Genomic DNA, 15,036 nt, shown 5'->3' with positions numbered 1-15,036 from the left:
AGAGGTTTACATTTAGTTGGTGCCATAAAATTTAAAGTCGATTGTTTCAACTAAACAAACAAGACACTCATTTATCATACATACACAGTAATGAGTCACAAAAATCAAAATATTAGAAAGTTTAAACTCACTAGTCAAGTTATCGTCACCTTCTTCAGCTATCTGTTCCGTGTCACTGTCATCGAACTTTATGTCTTTAAACCAAGATGGCTCAGAGTGACCTTCCACAGAGTTTACTGAGTCACTGTCTGGAGAAGGGGTCTCGGAGAATTCTGTACTCTAGTAAGATCAAGACAAGATCCAAGTAATTCACATTCAGTGGCAGCTTTCAAGGGCAACACTACAAATAAACTCAAGCCCAATATTTCTACAAAGCTAACCACTGAATAAATTTACATACAAATAAGCTAATTGATAGAAACTAAGTAAACTGGCATTAATGTTGATAATTCCACTCTAATAATTATAATTGTCACTAATCAGTAGGTTTAGGCAGCTTAATATGAGCAAAACATAATACACAGATTTTATAGTGTTTCATTTCATGCTTTTTAGTCCTGAGAGTAAATCTGGCTCAGAATTTATTCTAATCCTGTGCCAACACCAGGACACAGTCTGGAAAACAACTGTTAGAGTTTAACAAACAACACCACACCAGTCTTCTTGGTCATTTGTCTTTTCTAACCTTTGAGTTTCCACTTTAGTTCACAAAAGTATTCCTAAACATTTTATTTATTTATTTATTTATTTATTTAAAATTAACATAAACCAAAAGTGAAAGCTTATCTTTTTAAAAAGTTCTATTTTAGGGGGCGCCTGGGTGGCTCAGTGGGCTAGGCCGCTGCCTTCGGCTCGGGTCATGGTCTCAGGGTCCTGGGATCGAGTCCCGCATCGGGCTCTCTGCTCAGCAGGGAGCCTGCTTCCCTCTCTCTCTCTCTCTGCCTGCCTCTCTGTCTACTTGTGGTCTCTGTCAAATAAATAAAAAAAAGTTCTATTTTAAATCACTTCTATTCCCAGGCGCCTGGGTGGCTCAGTGGGTTAAGCCGCTGCCTTCGGCTCAGGTCATGATCTCAGGGTCCTGGGATCGAGTCCCGCATCGGGTTCTCTGCTCCGCGGGGAGCCTCCTTCCTCCTCTCTCTCTCTCTGCCTGCCTCTCTGCCTACTTGTGATCTCTCTGTGTCAAATGAATAAATAAAATCTTTAAAAAAAATAAAAATAAAAAAAAATCACTTCTATTCCCTAATTAAAGGAAAAAGATATATACATCATCATTGTTTTATCACTGCTATACAATTTAATACTGGTAATGTGTCAAAATCTACTGCATTGGTGATACTTTTTCTATCATTTCATTATGTATACTCTCTCTTGGTCCTGAAAACACAGACATAGTGAAACGGAAAACCATTAAAGGTAAATGACAGGCAACTATATCACCACAGGGTCCAGCTTCAGAAAAGTCAAACCCACTGGAAATCGTCTGATTTGAACAGGCTTTTCATCACCCCTACCAACCAAGTAAAAATGTTTGTAACTTTCAAACAACAGGGAAAATGTATCTCTGTCTAATTCAACGACTTTTTATTCCCACCGATGAAGACAAGACTTCCCAACTCATCAGCGATGACATGGGAAACTACCTGCAGTGGTCTGTACAGCGCGTACTCATCCCTGAAAAGTTGGTCATGATGACTGACGCAATCCAGCCAACGTCCATCGACCATTGCTTGCCCGATGGCTATAGCTTGTGCCCTGAATGAAGACCAACCAAAAAAAAAACTTTAAAAAGTCAGAGTAATTTCACAGGCACAAGATGAGACGCAAATGGAATTTTCTTCCATTTTGATCAGCTGGAATTACAAATGGTTGGTCGATAGGTGAGGGGTAAAACAAGTGAGACTTGAAGCTGAATTGAAAGATTTTGCTAGATACCAGGTAAAGGAGAAGCTACTGGTAAGGCAGTCCTAGCAAAACCTAATTTTACTTACAACAAACATGTAAGAAGTGCTTAGTACATGCCTATCTCTGTCCTCACTATAGTAAAACAAAATGGTAAAACTAGCATGGTTCCTGCCCTCAAGGAGCTTATGGTCTTGGTAAGATAATACCAAATATTACAGATATATATATACATATATGTACAAAATAGATACTTAAACATATACAGCAATACACAGACACTTAAGGTGCACCCTGGTGGCTCTGTCGATTAAGTGTCTGACATGATCCCAGGGTCCTGGGATCGAGCCCCACATCGGGCTCCCTGCTCAGTGGAGAGTCTGCCTCTCCCCTTCTCTCTCCATCTGCCTCTCCCCCTGCTCATGTTCACTCACACTCAAATAAAGAAAGAAAAACTTTAAAAAATAATAATAATACATAGACACTTAATAGATGAAACAGACACTCAACACAGGGCACTTACACGGCATTTCACAATTTATAAAGCACTTTAGCCCATATTATCTCATTTCATCCTCACAGCTTCTTCACAGCACCTATATATTCTCCTCACACTGAAACTGAGAGGTCCAAGGTTCAAAAGAGATTAAATAACTTGAGTAAAAGCATAAAACTAAAATCAAACTGGACCCCGGGGGTTTCTACTCTCTCTTCCTACTTACCTGTTTCTTCCCAGGAAAGGAGTAGTTAATCTAATCAACTAGAATAGCTTAGGGACATGCTGCCTTGAAAGGCAATAGGGCCTGTCCGTCTCTTTCTCACAAACGATTCCTGAGCCAAGCAAGACACTCCAAGCGGGACTTAGGAACTCAGTTCCATAGACTGCAATGTCCAGATCAGAGAACAGTAGCAGGAGAATCCACTGTGATCTCAATACCTAGTTACATTCCCAAATCCTGCTTAATCAGAAAGCTTAGTGCTGGGGAATTACTGCATACTTCTGCTTATAATACATAAGGGAAACTGTGCCCCATTTGCTCCTTGCATCTATTTACTACTGGTTAAAATGCAGAAGGGAGGAGGGCTGAGTCATGAGTATCCTATGCACCAAACGCAGGAACCAAACAGCACCCTAGTCTTAAAATCTGCTGCCCTTATATCTACAACAACATGGCCTTATTAAAAATAAAGCAATAAATAATATCAAAAAGTCTTTCTTAACGTCACATTACCTCGTAGCAATGTGTCCATTTCGGATTAACCAGTTGACTAATTCTTTTCCCACAATGCAATTGGGATGCGTTCTCAGCCAATAACGGTGATCCTGAAACTCCATTCCACTACTGTGATGGCAGATTTTCTTCCACAGGTCCTTTAACTGAACGCTGTCCTAAAATCACATTATGAGCAAATAATTACTCCTGAGAAGGATGCTATCACATACCTTTGCAGATTCTTTCCTGTGATTTTCAGATGCCTAAAAGGAAATTCAATACAGATTGTCAGAGCCAACTCACACCATCTAATAGAAATAACACATGCATGGGGAGTAGCCTGAACTCAGTTAATCTAATTGCAAATGTAACTTTTTCTCTTAAAACCAACTATCCCAGGGAACCTCGGAGGCTCAGTCGGTTATGCAGCTGCTTTCGGCTCAGGTCATGATCCCAGGATCCTGAGATCGAGCCCCACGTTGGGACTCCCAGCTCAGCAGGGAGCCTGCTTCTCCCTCTCCCTCTGCCACTCCTCCCCACTACCCAGCTTGTGCGCTCTCTCTCTCAAATAAATAAAATCTTTAGGGAAGAAAATAAAAACAACTACCCCAAATAATTTTTCCCAGTCCATGGCACATATGCTCAGTCTCCTAGTTATCAAAGGACAAAACTGCAAAATCTCCTCTTTGAAGATGGGCAAGGGAGAAGGGAAAACAGTCAACCGCACCAACCCATTTCTTGTCGTCTTCACTCCGGCAGCTTCCCACCTTTCTGACCTGTACCCAACAACTGCCAAGTGAATCTTCCTAAAGGAAGGCCTTCAGTGAATGACTCCCTGCTCAAAAAAACTCCCAACATTGCTCAGCACCTGGGTTCAAATCTAAACTTGTAAAGGGTGAACTCGCCATGTTCCACGAGGTAACCCCAAGTAACTTCCATTCTCATTGCTCACAGACTCCAGCTTACTCTCTCCAAACCTCTCCTAACTAATCAATCCGACTTTGGTGCATGGAAAATGCTTATTTTCACCTCTATACTTTGTCATACCTTTAAATAAGAGTTGCTTTCCTCAATGCCTGCCCAAATCCATCCGTTCTTCAAGGTCCAGGCCAAACCTTTCAGTTTAAAGCCCTCACCAATATCTTTCTATTTCTTATCAATAAAGTATTGCTTTTTTACTATTAAGGACCTGACCATCAGCCTCATTTCTACCTTCTGAATTTTAAGCTTTGAGGACAGGAGCCAATTTCCATTTCTTTGAGTCACTCTCGGGACTAAATACAATATTTTACACTTACATAAAGTCTATAAACAACTGATAACCATCTCACATCAACATACAGTAGAAAGGTATGCAAAGCATTCTGTGTGTATGAGAAACATATTTCAAAGTTTAAAAACAATCTGGAACCTAACTAAAAGTTCAGCTCTCTTACTATGTAAGCACCTCAAATCTTACCAAATGAAAGGGATCAAGAAAATATCAATGCAATATAATAGTACTGAATGCTTCACCACTTTCTTAGGTGATCTTAATAAAAACTCAAGATAATTATTTCCTCTATTAATTTATATGCTAACTGGCTATTGATAGGTTTCTTAAAAATAGCAAAGATACTAGACCAGTACCAGAAGAATTTTGCGTTCATCCTCAGTGGTCTCTGTCCTAACATAGGTTCGGTTAGCCTGGGGACTGACAGATGTCTCATATGAAGATACCATAGGAGAACCAGATCGATCCAGTGACAGGTTAGTAATGCTAGCTGATCTGGAAAGAGAAACAAAAAAGTGAATACACAGTTGTAAATTCTTCATCAATAAATAAAATTACAGTGAAAATTCATTTTTAAATAAATGCTTACTGGGACTCCTGGGTGGCTCATTTGGTTAACTGACTGCCTTCGGCTCAGGTCATGATCCTGGAGTCCCAGGATCAAGTCCTACATTGGGTTCCCTGCTCAGCAGGGAGTCTGCTTCTCCTTCTGACCCTCTGCCTTCTCATGCTCTCTCAATCATTCTCTCTCTCTCTCAAGTAAATAAATAAAATCTTTACAATAAATAAATAAATAAATGTTTACTTGCCAACATTAAGGGTACTTTTAAATGTAATTATGATGGTTACATATGATTTCATCATTGGGAGAAGCTATTTCAGAATAAGTGAAAAAGCAAAGCTGCTATGGAGAGATTATAGGAAAGCAATGGTAAATATAGTATACTTATCAGTAACATTTCAGAGGAAAAGGATATAAACTTGTTAAAATGCTGAAAACTAGTGTTATTGTTTTTGTTTTAACTGACAAATATGAAGAATCAGACTAAATGCAGAAATAATCTTGCAGGGGTCCCTGGGTGGCTCAGTCAGTGAAGTATCTACCTGATGCTCAGGTCATACGAGGGTCCTGGGATGGAGCCCCAGGCCAGGCTCCCTTACTCAGTGGGGAGCTTGCTTCTCCCTCTCCCTCTGCCACTCCCCCTGCTTGGGTGCTCTCTCTCTCTTACAAATAAACAAATAAAATCTTAAAAAGGAAGGAGGGAAGGAAGGTAGGAAAGGAGGTAGATAAGGAGGGAAAGAATTTTGCAGATCAGAAACAGGAAACTTTGGCCCACTGACCAAATAGTTTTGCATAACCAATGAAACAAGAATGTCTTTAGATGAGTATCTATAATGTTCTGGTAAGAGAAAACATTAACTTTTGAACCCCAGCTAAGCAAATGTTATCCCCCGCAAAATAATCCCTTTCTTCTTAATAGAACTGCATTGTTATCCTCAATTATACTTTGAATTTGATCATAAAAAAATGAGTGAAAATTTGTTTCCTCTCCTAATATATTATTACTTATATAACATCCTTAATTTTGCCTCTGGGCAAAGTTACTAGATAAATGATTTGTAAGTGGAATGTCAATAGCATCAAGCAAGCTTTTATTTATTAAAAAACTGGAGATAGAAATTTTAGTTAGCTTCTACTGTGAAAGAAATGAAACCAAATTTTAGCTTCTATATAAAGGATAAAAAGACAGAAGCTTCTACAATGAGTTAGGCAATAAACTCATTTAATTCTCACAGCAAGGGTGCCTGGGTGGCTCAGTGGGTTAAGCGTCTGCCTTCAGCTGAGGTCATGATCTCAGGGTCCTGGGATCGAGCCCCCCTGCATTGGGCTCTCTGCTCAGCAGGGAGCCTGCTTCCCCCTCTCTCTCTGCCTGCCTCTCCACCTACTTGTGATCTCTGTCAAATAAATAAATAAAACCTTTAAAAAAATAATAATAATTTTCACAGCATACTATAGAGTAGGTACTACTAAAGCCATTCTACAAATACAGAAATCAAGAATCAGAGATTAAGTTATTTTTCTAAGGTAACTCGACTAACAGCCAGGCTGCCTCCCATTCAAAACCATGTGCCAACTAAAAAACTATGCTCCCCTGGCATGAAGATAAAGATAATTTTAAAATAACTTTGGGGTGCCTGGGTGGCTCAGCCAGTTGAGCATCCAACTCATGGTTTTGGCTCAGGTCATGATCTGATGGGTCATGAGATCAGACCTGAGACAGGCTCCACACTCAGTGGGGGGTCTACTTGGGGATTCTCTCCCTCCGTCCTTCCCTCAACTTGTACATGCACATGTGTGCTCTCTCCTCTTCCCCCCACAAAACTAAATAAATAAATCTTAAAAAAATAATTTAAGAAATTATTCACAGGTCTGTAACAGGTTTAGCAAAAAGTCATTCTTAATAGCTTATGAGAAAGCACTGTTATCAAATAAATAATAAAGATTTTTCAAATAATCATTTATTTCTTAGCATATTCTTTTAGTGAAAGGTCACCACTATATGTCTGACTCCATTAATTAAAATCTCTCTTCCGGGATCCTGGGTGGCTCAGTTGGTTAAACAACTGCCTTCCGCTCAGATCATGATCCCGGAGTCCCGGCATCGAGTCCCACATTGAGTCCCACATCGAGTCCCACATCAGGCTCCCAGCTCCACGGGGAGTGTGCTGCTCCCTCTGACCTCATGCTCTCTCTCTCAAATAAATACATAAGTAAAGAAAATAGAAACTCTTTTCCAATGATTGTATTATCCTGTGTTTTGCTTCTCTAACATTCTAACTATCCCTGCACATATCCTGATATCCTGATATGGCGGTAACAAAAACAAAAAAAAAATAGTCACATTTGCTGTCAAATACTTTTTTTTTTAAATAGATTTTATTCATTTGACAGAGGCAACAGGAGAGGGCACAAGCAGGGGGAGCAACAGGCAGAGGGAGAGAGAGCAGCAGGCTCCCCGCTGAGCAGGGAGCCCAACAAAGGGCTTGATCCCAGGGTCCTGGGATCATGACCTGATCTGAAGGCAGAAGTTTAACCATCTGAGCCACCTAGGAACCCCTAATGTCAAATACTCTAATAAGTAGCCTAGCATTAAGAATGCTCGGTAAACTTTTATTTAGAAATAGTACTCACTGACTAAATTATACCTTTCCCAAAGATTTACATCAATCATAGTATTAATTCAAAACAGATGGAACTACTCTGTAAATTAGCACAGCTATTTCTCCATTTGTACAACGCCAAAAGAAATACTGTAATTCATCCCACCTTTAAAAAAAAATTTTCTCTTAACTCCACATCCCCTTGGGACATTCCCTCCTTCACTATAGCACAACTTCCATCTCCAATTCTTCTTCCATTTAGGGAATCCAAAATGGTACAGCCACTTTGGAAGACAGTTTGACAACTTCTTATGAAACTAATCATACTCCTCTACCTATGATCCAGCAATCATACTCCTTGGTATTTATGCAAAGGAACTGAATACATGACCGCATGAAAACCTGCACACAAACCCTTATAGTAGCCTTATTCATATTGCCAAAACTTGGAAATAACTAAAATATCTTCCAGTAGGTAAGTGGATAAACTGTGGTATATCGAGACAATGGAATATTATTTAATGCTGAAAAAAAAGAGTTATCAAGCCATAAAAAGACATGGAGGAACCTTAAATGAATATTACTAAGTGAAAGAAACAAATCTGAAAAGGTTGCATTCTGAATGAGTCCAACTATAAAACATTCTAGAAAAGGGAAAATTATGCAGATAGTAAAAAGGTCAGTGGCTATGCCATGGGTTGGGTGGGAGTGAGAAATGAATAAAGAGAGCACAGAGAATTTTTAAAGATTTTATTTATTTATTGAATTTTTTACTTGAGAGAGAGAGGGTGAGCACAAGCAGGGAAAAGGGAGGGGGCAAGCTGACTCCACACTGAGCACAGAGACCCCACACCCTGAGATCATGACCTGAGCCAAAATCAAGAGTCAGATGCTTAACTGAAGGCCAGACAGGCACCCCAGAGCAGAGAATTTTTAAGGCAGTGAAACTACAGTTTACTACAACATTGGATATCACATCATTATACATCTGTCCCAAACACAGAATATACATCACCAAGAGTGAACCCTAACGTAAATTATGGACTTTGGGTGATAATGTATCAATGCAAAGTGATAATATGTTAACAGCTGTTCATCAACTGTAACAAATATACCACTATGATACAGGATACTGACCATGGAGGAGGTTATGAGGGTAGGGGGTATATATGAAGTTTCTGTACTCCCTACTCAATTTTGCTATTAGCCTAAAACTGCTCTAAAAAAATGAAGTTTATTAATTAAAAAAGGGTAAAAGATCCTGATGTCTGCAACCTATTCTCAAAAAAGTCTATTATATAAATAAAAACAAAGCAAATGGGAAAATGTGAATTAGTGAACCTTAATAGAGAATATATTAAATTTATTACTCTTGCAACGTTTTACAAATTTGAAATATTTTCAAAATAATTTTAAAAGTGTTTTAAAAATTCACTCTCTCTAGTAGCTTCCCATTTCACCCAGAGTAAATGACAAAGGCCTAAAATTAACTATAAGAATATTCTACTCCAGGTACACAGGACCTCTTGTTACTCTTTGCCAGCTATATTCCTTCTAGGAATTCGCTATTTTCTGTTTTCTTGGCACACTCTTCTATTAAATGTTCACATGGCTCATTCCCTCATATCCTCAGGCCTTTGCTCAAATGTCACCTTCCCTGTGAGATCTTCCCTGACTACACAATTTTAAAATGTCAATCTCTACCCATATGCCTTATTGCTTTTTTGAGCATTAAATTTTTGACTGTTTGATTCACTGCTGTATTACACAGAGCTGGTTTCTAGGTACTTAATAATACTTGTAGAAAGAACAGAAAGTATGTTAAACCAAGGTCATTCAGATCTCTGGTTCTTCAGGTTAAGAACTACTTAGTCACCACTTAAACTTGTAAAAAGGAAAGCATTTCTCAGTGAAGAGGTGTGAACATCAGTAAGATCTAGTAAGTTGAAAAAGGAGGAGGAAGTGTGCAGGTGTAGAATGATTACAGGCAACAATTTCAAGGAATTTGGCTAAGAAGAAAAGAAATAATTGAGAATATAGGAAAAGAGATGAACCATAAAGAAGAAATTTTTGTTTGTTTTTAATAGGTGATCTGAGTTTGTTTAAATGCTAATGGTGAGGAGTCAGCAATGAAAGGTGGAAGGTACAAACATCAACAGGATAATTAATAAAAAATGAAAAAGGATGGGATCCAGAATACAAATGAAGAATTAGCCTGGATAAGAGGTAGAAAAAAAAAAAGATGAGCTCTAAACGTAATCAGGTTGGTAAATGGCGGTAAGAGTTGAGGAAGTGCCTATTTGTTAGCTGCCCTCTTGGCTCTACAATAGACAATAAGGCTATCTGCTGAGCTAGGAGAAAGCCAGTGGAGATCTGAAGCCAGCAGAGAATACTGGAAAAGAGACACTGAAAAGAATGCAAGCCAGAGCTGACTAGCAAATGGAAAAACAATACTTTAATTCAGATTTTAGAGCTAAGAAAGTGTAGCAATCAATCCCACCCCATTTTTATCTGTTTGCTCTTCTCATTGCCATGAAAGAAAGAAAAATCAAATACAGAACATGGAGTTTTCATTTGGCAGCTTACCTATTTCGAGCAGGAGATTTCCCAGCATCCTCCTGAACAGATACAAGTCTTGTTGAAAGAGGAGTATTTGAAGGGTCTGGATGAATCAAACTACAAAGAAACAGAAAAATACTGAGATGATTTGGGACAGTAACAAGCAAATCCACTTTCAGTGAAGTGCTTTAACATTTAAAAGCTGATTGTTTTCCCCTACAATAATAATATTAGGGGTTAGTTTTGTTTTCTTCTTTTAATTAAGATAGAAACTATAGTTTTTATATTAACTCCATCAACTGCCAAAAGGCTGGTAGCTTATTAAGTATACAGTGAGTCCTTAAAATAATAATGCCGGTTGGATGGGTACTTACAGAACTCCTACATCCATCATATACAAAATTGAAATGATTTTGGGGAGAAACCCTGAGTTCAAATATTTTATTCTCAGTCCCCTTAGCCCACTGGAATAGCACCGCAGAGTCAGACGTATGTCCAAGTGCAGGCTCTCCTTCTTCCTAGCTTTTGACCTTGGGTCCACTAGTTATCTCTCTAAACCTCAGCTTCTACATCTATCAAAAGGAGAAAGTGGTGCCTATCCAAGAGATACGATAACTAAAAGAGAATGAACATGAAACAACTGCCACACTACTCTACCTCTGACATCTATCCTACATCTCTCAAGAAGATTTCAAATCTAGTTTATTAAAAGACACTTGCCAATTCTGGGCTCACGCAATAGGGCCAGCCACAACTAAAAGGGATTACTAACTAAAGTGAGAAAGGAGTGAGAATCCCTATACTTTTTTACTGTTCTATTAAATGTAGAATCAATTTTTAAAATTTATAAAAGACACGTAATTGATAAAGAATTATGACACCACAAATAACAATGTACCATCAGCACTGACTCTGAAATGCGTGTTATTTCCTTACCCAATCCCATTCCCCTCTGGGAGACTATTTTCAATGAAACGACTATTATCAATTTTATACTTATCATTCCCTCCCTTCTCTTTAAGTTTACCACATCTGTATACCTAGACAGTGTGTTTGTTTTATGTATTTTTGAACATCATAAATAATCATTGTACACCTCTGTGACTTTCTTTTCTGCTCCACGTTATGTCCCTAAGAGTCATATATGTAGAACGCAGCTATAATTCATTCTTGACTTCTATTTAAATTAGTTGCCTATTACTTCCTCACACTTTTAAGGGTGATTGATAAAACAACTTATCAGAAAAGGGTTAATTAAAACTCTAAGCTCTTTCATATGGCTAGATTTAGTATTATACATAAGAATATAACTTAGCTTAAAAAAAAAAAAAATCAGAAACTGATGAATCTAGGATTCTAATTCAAACAATTCCGTGTAACTACCAAGAGTTAGAAACATCCTTCACCAGCAGGCAACTGGAAGTAGCAGATTTAAACCTATGGAAAAACATGAAATGTTCCTTAGGGAGGAAAAAAGATCTAATTTCATACACAAATTTTTTTTTAAGATTTTATTTATTTATTTGACACAGAGAGATACTACGAGAGAGGGAACACAAGCAGGAGAAGTGAGAGAGGGAGAAGCAGACTTCCCGCTGAGCAGGGACCCCCGATGCAGGGCCAATCCCAGGACCCTGGGATCATGACCTGAGCCAAAGCAGACTCCCAATGACTGAGCCACCCAGACACCCCTCATTTACAAATATTATGAATACAAAATTTATGGGCATTTTCCTTCTCTATGAAGGCTACATTAGAAATTATTCATCTCAATAACTTCTGTTTCCTTTTTAACAAATCTCAAGATATATACCATACACTGTTCTTGGTGCCAGCAGGTAGAACAGTGAACAAGAACAATATAAAGTCTCTCCTCTTGTACAGCTTAGGTTCTAATTAGTCAATATAATTACTACCCATAAACATTCCAAAGAATAAGGAGGAGAATATATAGAAAATAATTCAAAGAAGATAAAAATAAACTGAAGGCAGCCTCAGGTCACAAGACTATCTGTATTTCTCAAACATAAATAAAATTGTACTTAAGTGATAGTACCTTTGCCAGGCAAAATCATCCTCTAGAAATATGTTGCGGCTAGCTTTTCTACTTCCAACAGGTGTTCGAGGTTCACTTGGATCCAGTACAGACACAGAGGAAGCAGAATCAGAAAGAGCATTCAAGTCTTCCCCAATGGAATTACTGTCTGTGGAATGAGCATAACTTAAAGCTATCTTTCTACAGTATGTACAAGCTCGGAGGTCCCCTAGGAAGGAAAACAAAACAAGAAAATGAACTTAGAAAATAATGATAACAGGTTACTTAACAAAACACATTAAGTCCTTGGGTTAATAGTTTTTCAGGTAACAGGAAAATGTCTTCTACTACTAAAGACTACTAAAAAAGATGTTTTCACAATGCAAAATAATTTTTGGTTCATTTATATATTTTAAAAACCATCATTGTGATAAATTCATCCATTCATTCAAATAACCTCAAATTTTATTAATGAGTTAAGAAAATAGCACCCAATGATACTAAAAAAAAAACTCTTTAAGAGTATTTTTCAAAAAAATAAACTTTTCAAGGTTCTAAAAATGAAATAATGGACAGTAAGTTCAAGAAAAAAACTGTTTCGAATAGAGTAAATAAAGCAATACAAAGAGAAACATGCTTTCCCTGGGCAAGGAGGAAAATGTCCTGCGAGTGTCTGTTGTGAAACCCTGAGAGCAGCCTCCACAAGGGGGCACCATCTCAGAAACAAACAAATACAAAATGGGCTTACAGACCCTGTGAAGTAGCTGGGGAACTGTTACAGAAATTGCTCTGGTGAAAGCTGAGTTGGCAACCAAATGTTCTTCAGAGGACAAACAACAAGGTTATTTAATACTTTTCATATGTTGTCATTTAAGGTCACAGCCCAGCCCAAACAGAAGTTTTCATTTCCATCCTATTTTTCTGTAAAAGCTATTTGTGTGATTCTGTAAGTTTACTGTACTAAAAAAAAAAAGGTCAGATAATTGAACTTTACAAGCGCATGTTATTTAACAATTCCACCTTAATTTTTTTTACAATTAACATTAGAAAACTGATTGGACTTGAACAAAAGATTTCTTTTTTAAATTTATTTTAGAAGGCCAGAATTTATTGAGAAAACATTCAGAATGAGGGGGAAAAAAATGAACTCAAAAAATTTCATCAGTTAGTAATAAGATTTTAATCAATACTAGAGTTTGAATTATTGAAAGGGAATTACTAATTTTTAAAAGAAACAATTTCAGATTTTATTACATTCTTAAAGGCAACTGTACTGTTTTTACCATAATTACAACCAACTATAATTATGTTAAATAGTTTTAGGGGGGTTTTCCATGTTAAGACTATGTAGTCCTCAGTTTTGTTACATTATGCATAGATTTTACACAAAATTAAGTATCACTTGTTGCATTACTTATTTCTGATGCCACAATTCAACAGATGAAATATACTAAAACTAAAGAAAACTATATCCACTTCAATCAGGACCAAAAAAAGTAAATCTGGTCTGGGGTAAATGAGAGTGTTTGGACAAATCACCACCAGCCAAGAGAAGTAGAACTACAGTAAGGAAGTGAAACGACATCCTGCAGAAAGGTCTCTAAGTTCCCACAATAAAGGCTTGGTTTGTTTCTCACTATAAAGAAATTTCCCTTTACCAGGCAGCTATTAGAATGCAGATGGTCAGAACTCAGCCAAGTCTGAACTGAAAAGTTTTCACATCATGAAGAAATTTCATCAGCAAGTGTCTGCTGAACAGATGCTTAATTATGTGATTGTATAACAAAGGCTGAGGAGACACAGCTCTGCCACCAAAGACCTTGGTCCACTGAGGTGAAAGACACACATATAATTAAAAAGTTGCCTGATGGATGTAGACATATTAATGCTACTACCACCAATAACTGCTTAATATACATTCAACCCTTTCCATGTGCCATACATTATTCTAAGTACTTTACATTTATTCGAGGCTACATTGTACAAGTGCCCAACATGTATTATTCCATTTGCAATGGTTAATTTTATGTGTCAACTTAGAGAAACTAGCTGGTTGGCCAAACAGTAATCTCCTTGTTACTGTGAAGGGTTTTGATTAATGTATGATTAACATATACAATCTGCTGACTTTAAGTAAATTACCCTCCATAAAGTAGGTGGCCCTCATATCTTAGAATATTTTTGTCAAATTAGCAGGTACAATGAGGCTGACTGGTTGCTCCTAATTTTACTAGACAAAGTGGGGAGGGGGCGGGAAGGATGACCTCAGGAATTCAAATTCCCAGCTGTACAAACTACCTGGAAGTTTCTCTGTCTTCCCCGAGAGAAATCATTATCTCCTATAGCCACAGAGCTAAAAATCAAACTAAGAGTTTCATCCTGCAAGTGGCTGAATCACAACACACATAAAATCCTTCATCTTGCAGTATGACTGCTGTGAAAATGAGGGCACTGATTAGAAAGGAATGGAATCCTGAAAAGTAGAATGAAGATCTATGGAAAGATCCTGATGAAGCTGGGGAATGAAGCCCTGAAAAATTCTGCTGAGTCTTCTTTACCTTTCTTAGCCTGTGCAATCTGTCAGAGGAGATTAACCCTGATTTGCCTGAGAAATCCAAAATGGCCTGAGTTTTCTACCTTGCAAGACACTGCTTATTCTCCTCAGGACCCACTTCCACTACCCTCTTTGCTTCTAGAGCTATAACAAGACTCAAGTCCCAGCAAGCCCTGAAAGGTAAGGTATAGTGTGACCCATGAGAAAGTGAACTAACATTTTTCCAACTCATATGGACAGAAACCCAGGGAATAGGTATGCAAATGGATATCAAAGATATAGGAGATACAGTGGAGATATATCAAAGATACAGTAGAAAGAACATAAAGTAGGACCCAGC

General features: G+C 37.8%; 1 protein-coding gene across 4 annotated transcripts in view; it reads right to left on the bottom strand.

Annotated features, from left to right (window-relative positions):
- Nucleotides 1-15,036, bottom strand: part of PIKFYVE (phosphoinositide kinase, FYVE-type zinc finger containing) — a 78,552-nt gene that overhangs the window by 50,418 nt on the left and 13,098 nt on the right. For all 4 annotated transcript variants that reach the window (XM_032354607.1, XM_032354606.1, XM_032354605.1 and 1 more), the window contains exons 6-11: nucleotides 12,164-12,371; nucleotides 10,135-10,224; nucleotides 4,743-4,881; nucleotides 3,132-3,289; nucleotides 1,641-1,752; nucleotides 132-279 (exon numbers count right to left, since the gene is read on the bottom strand). In XM_032354607.1, the coding sequence (XP_032210498.1) occupies nucleotides 132-279; nucleotides 1,641-1,752; nucleotides 3,132-3,289; nucleotides 4,743-4,881; nucleotides 10,135-10,224; nucleotides 12,164-12,371 (855 nt within the window). The remainder of the gene's footprint in view (nucleotides 1-131; nucleotides 280-1,640; nucleotides 1,753-3,131; nucleotides 3,290-4,742; nucleotides 4,882-10,134; nucleotides 10,225-12,163; nucleotides 12,372-15,036) is intronic.

The sequence above is a fragment of the Mustela erminea genome, chromosome 8 (assembly GCF_009829155.1).
Source record: "Mustela erminea isolate mMusErm1 chromosome 8, mMusErm1.Pri, whole genome shotgun sequence".
NCBI lineage: Eukaryota > Metazoa > Chordata > Mammalia > Carnivora > Mustelidae > Mustela > Mustela erminea.
Note: the sequence above shows the minus strand (reverse complement) of the source record. Positions and strands in the feature narration are given on the sequence as shown.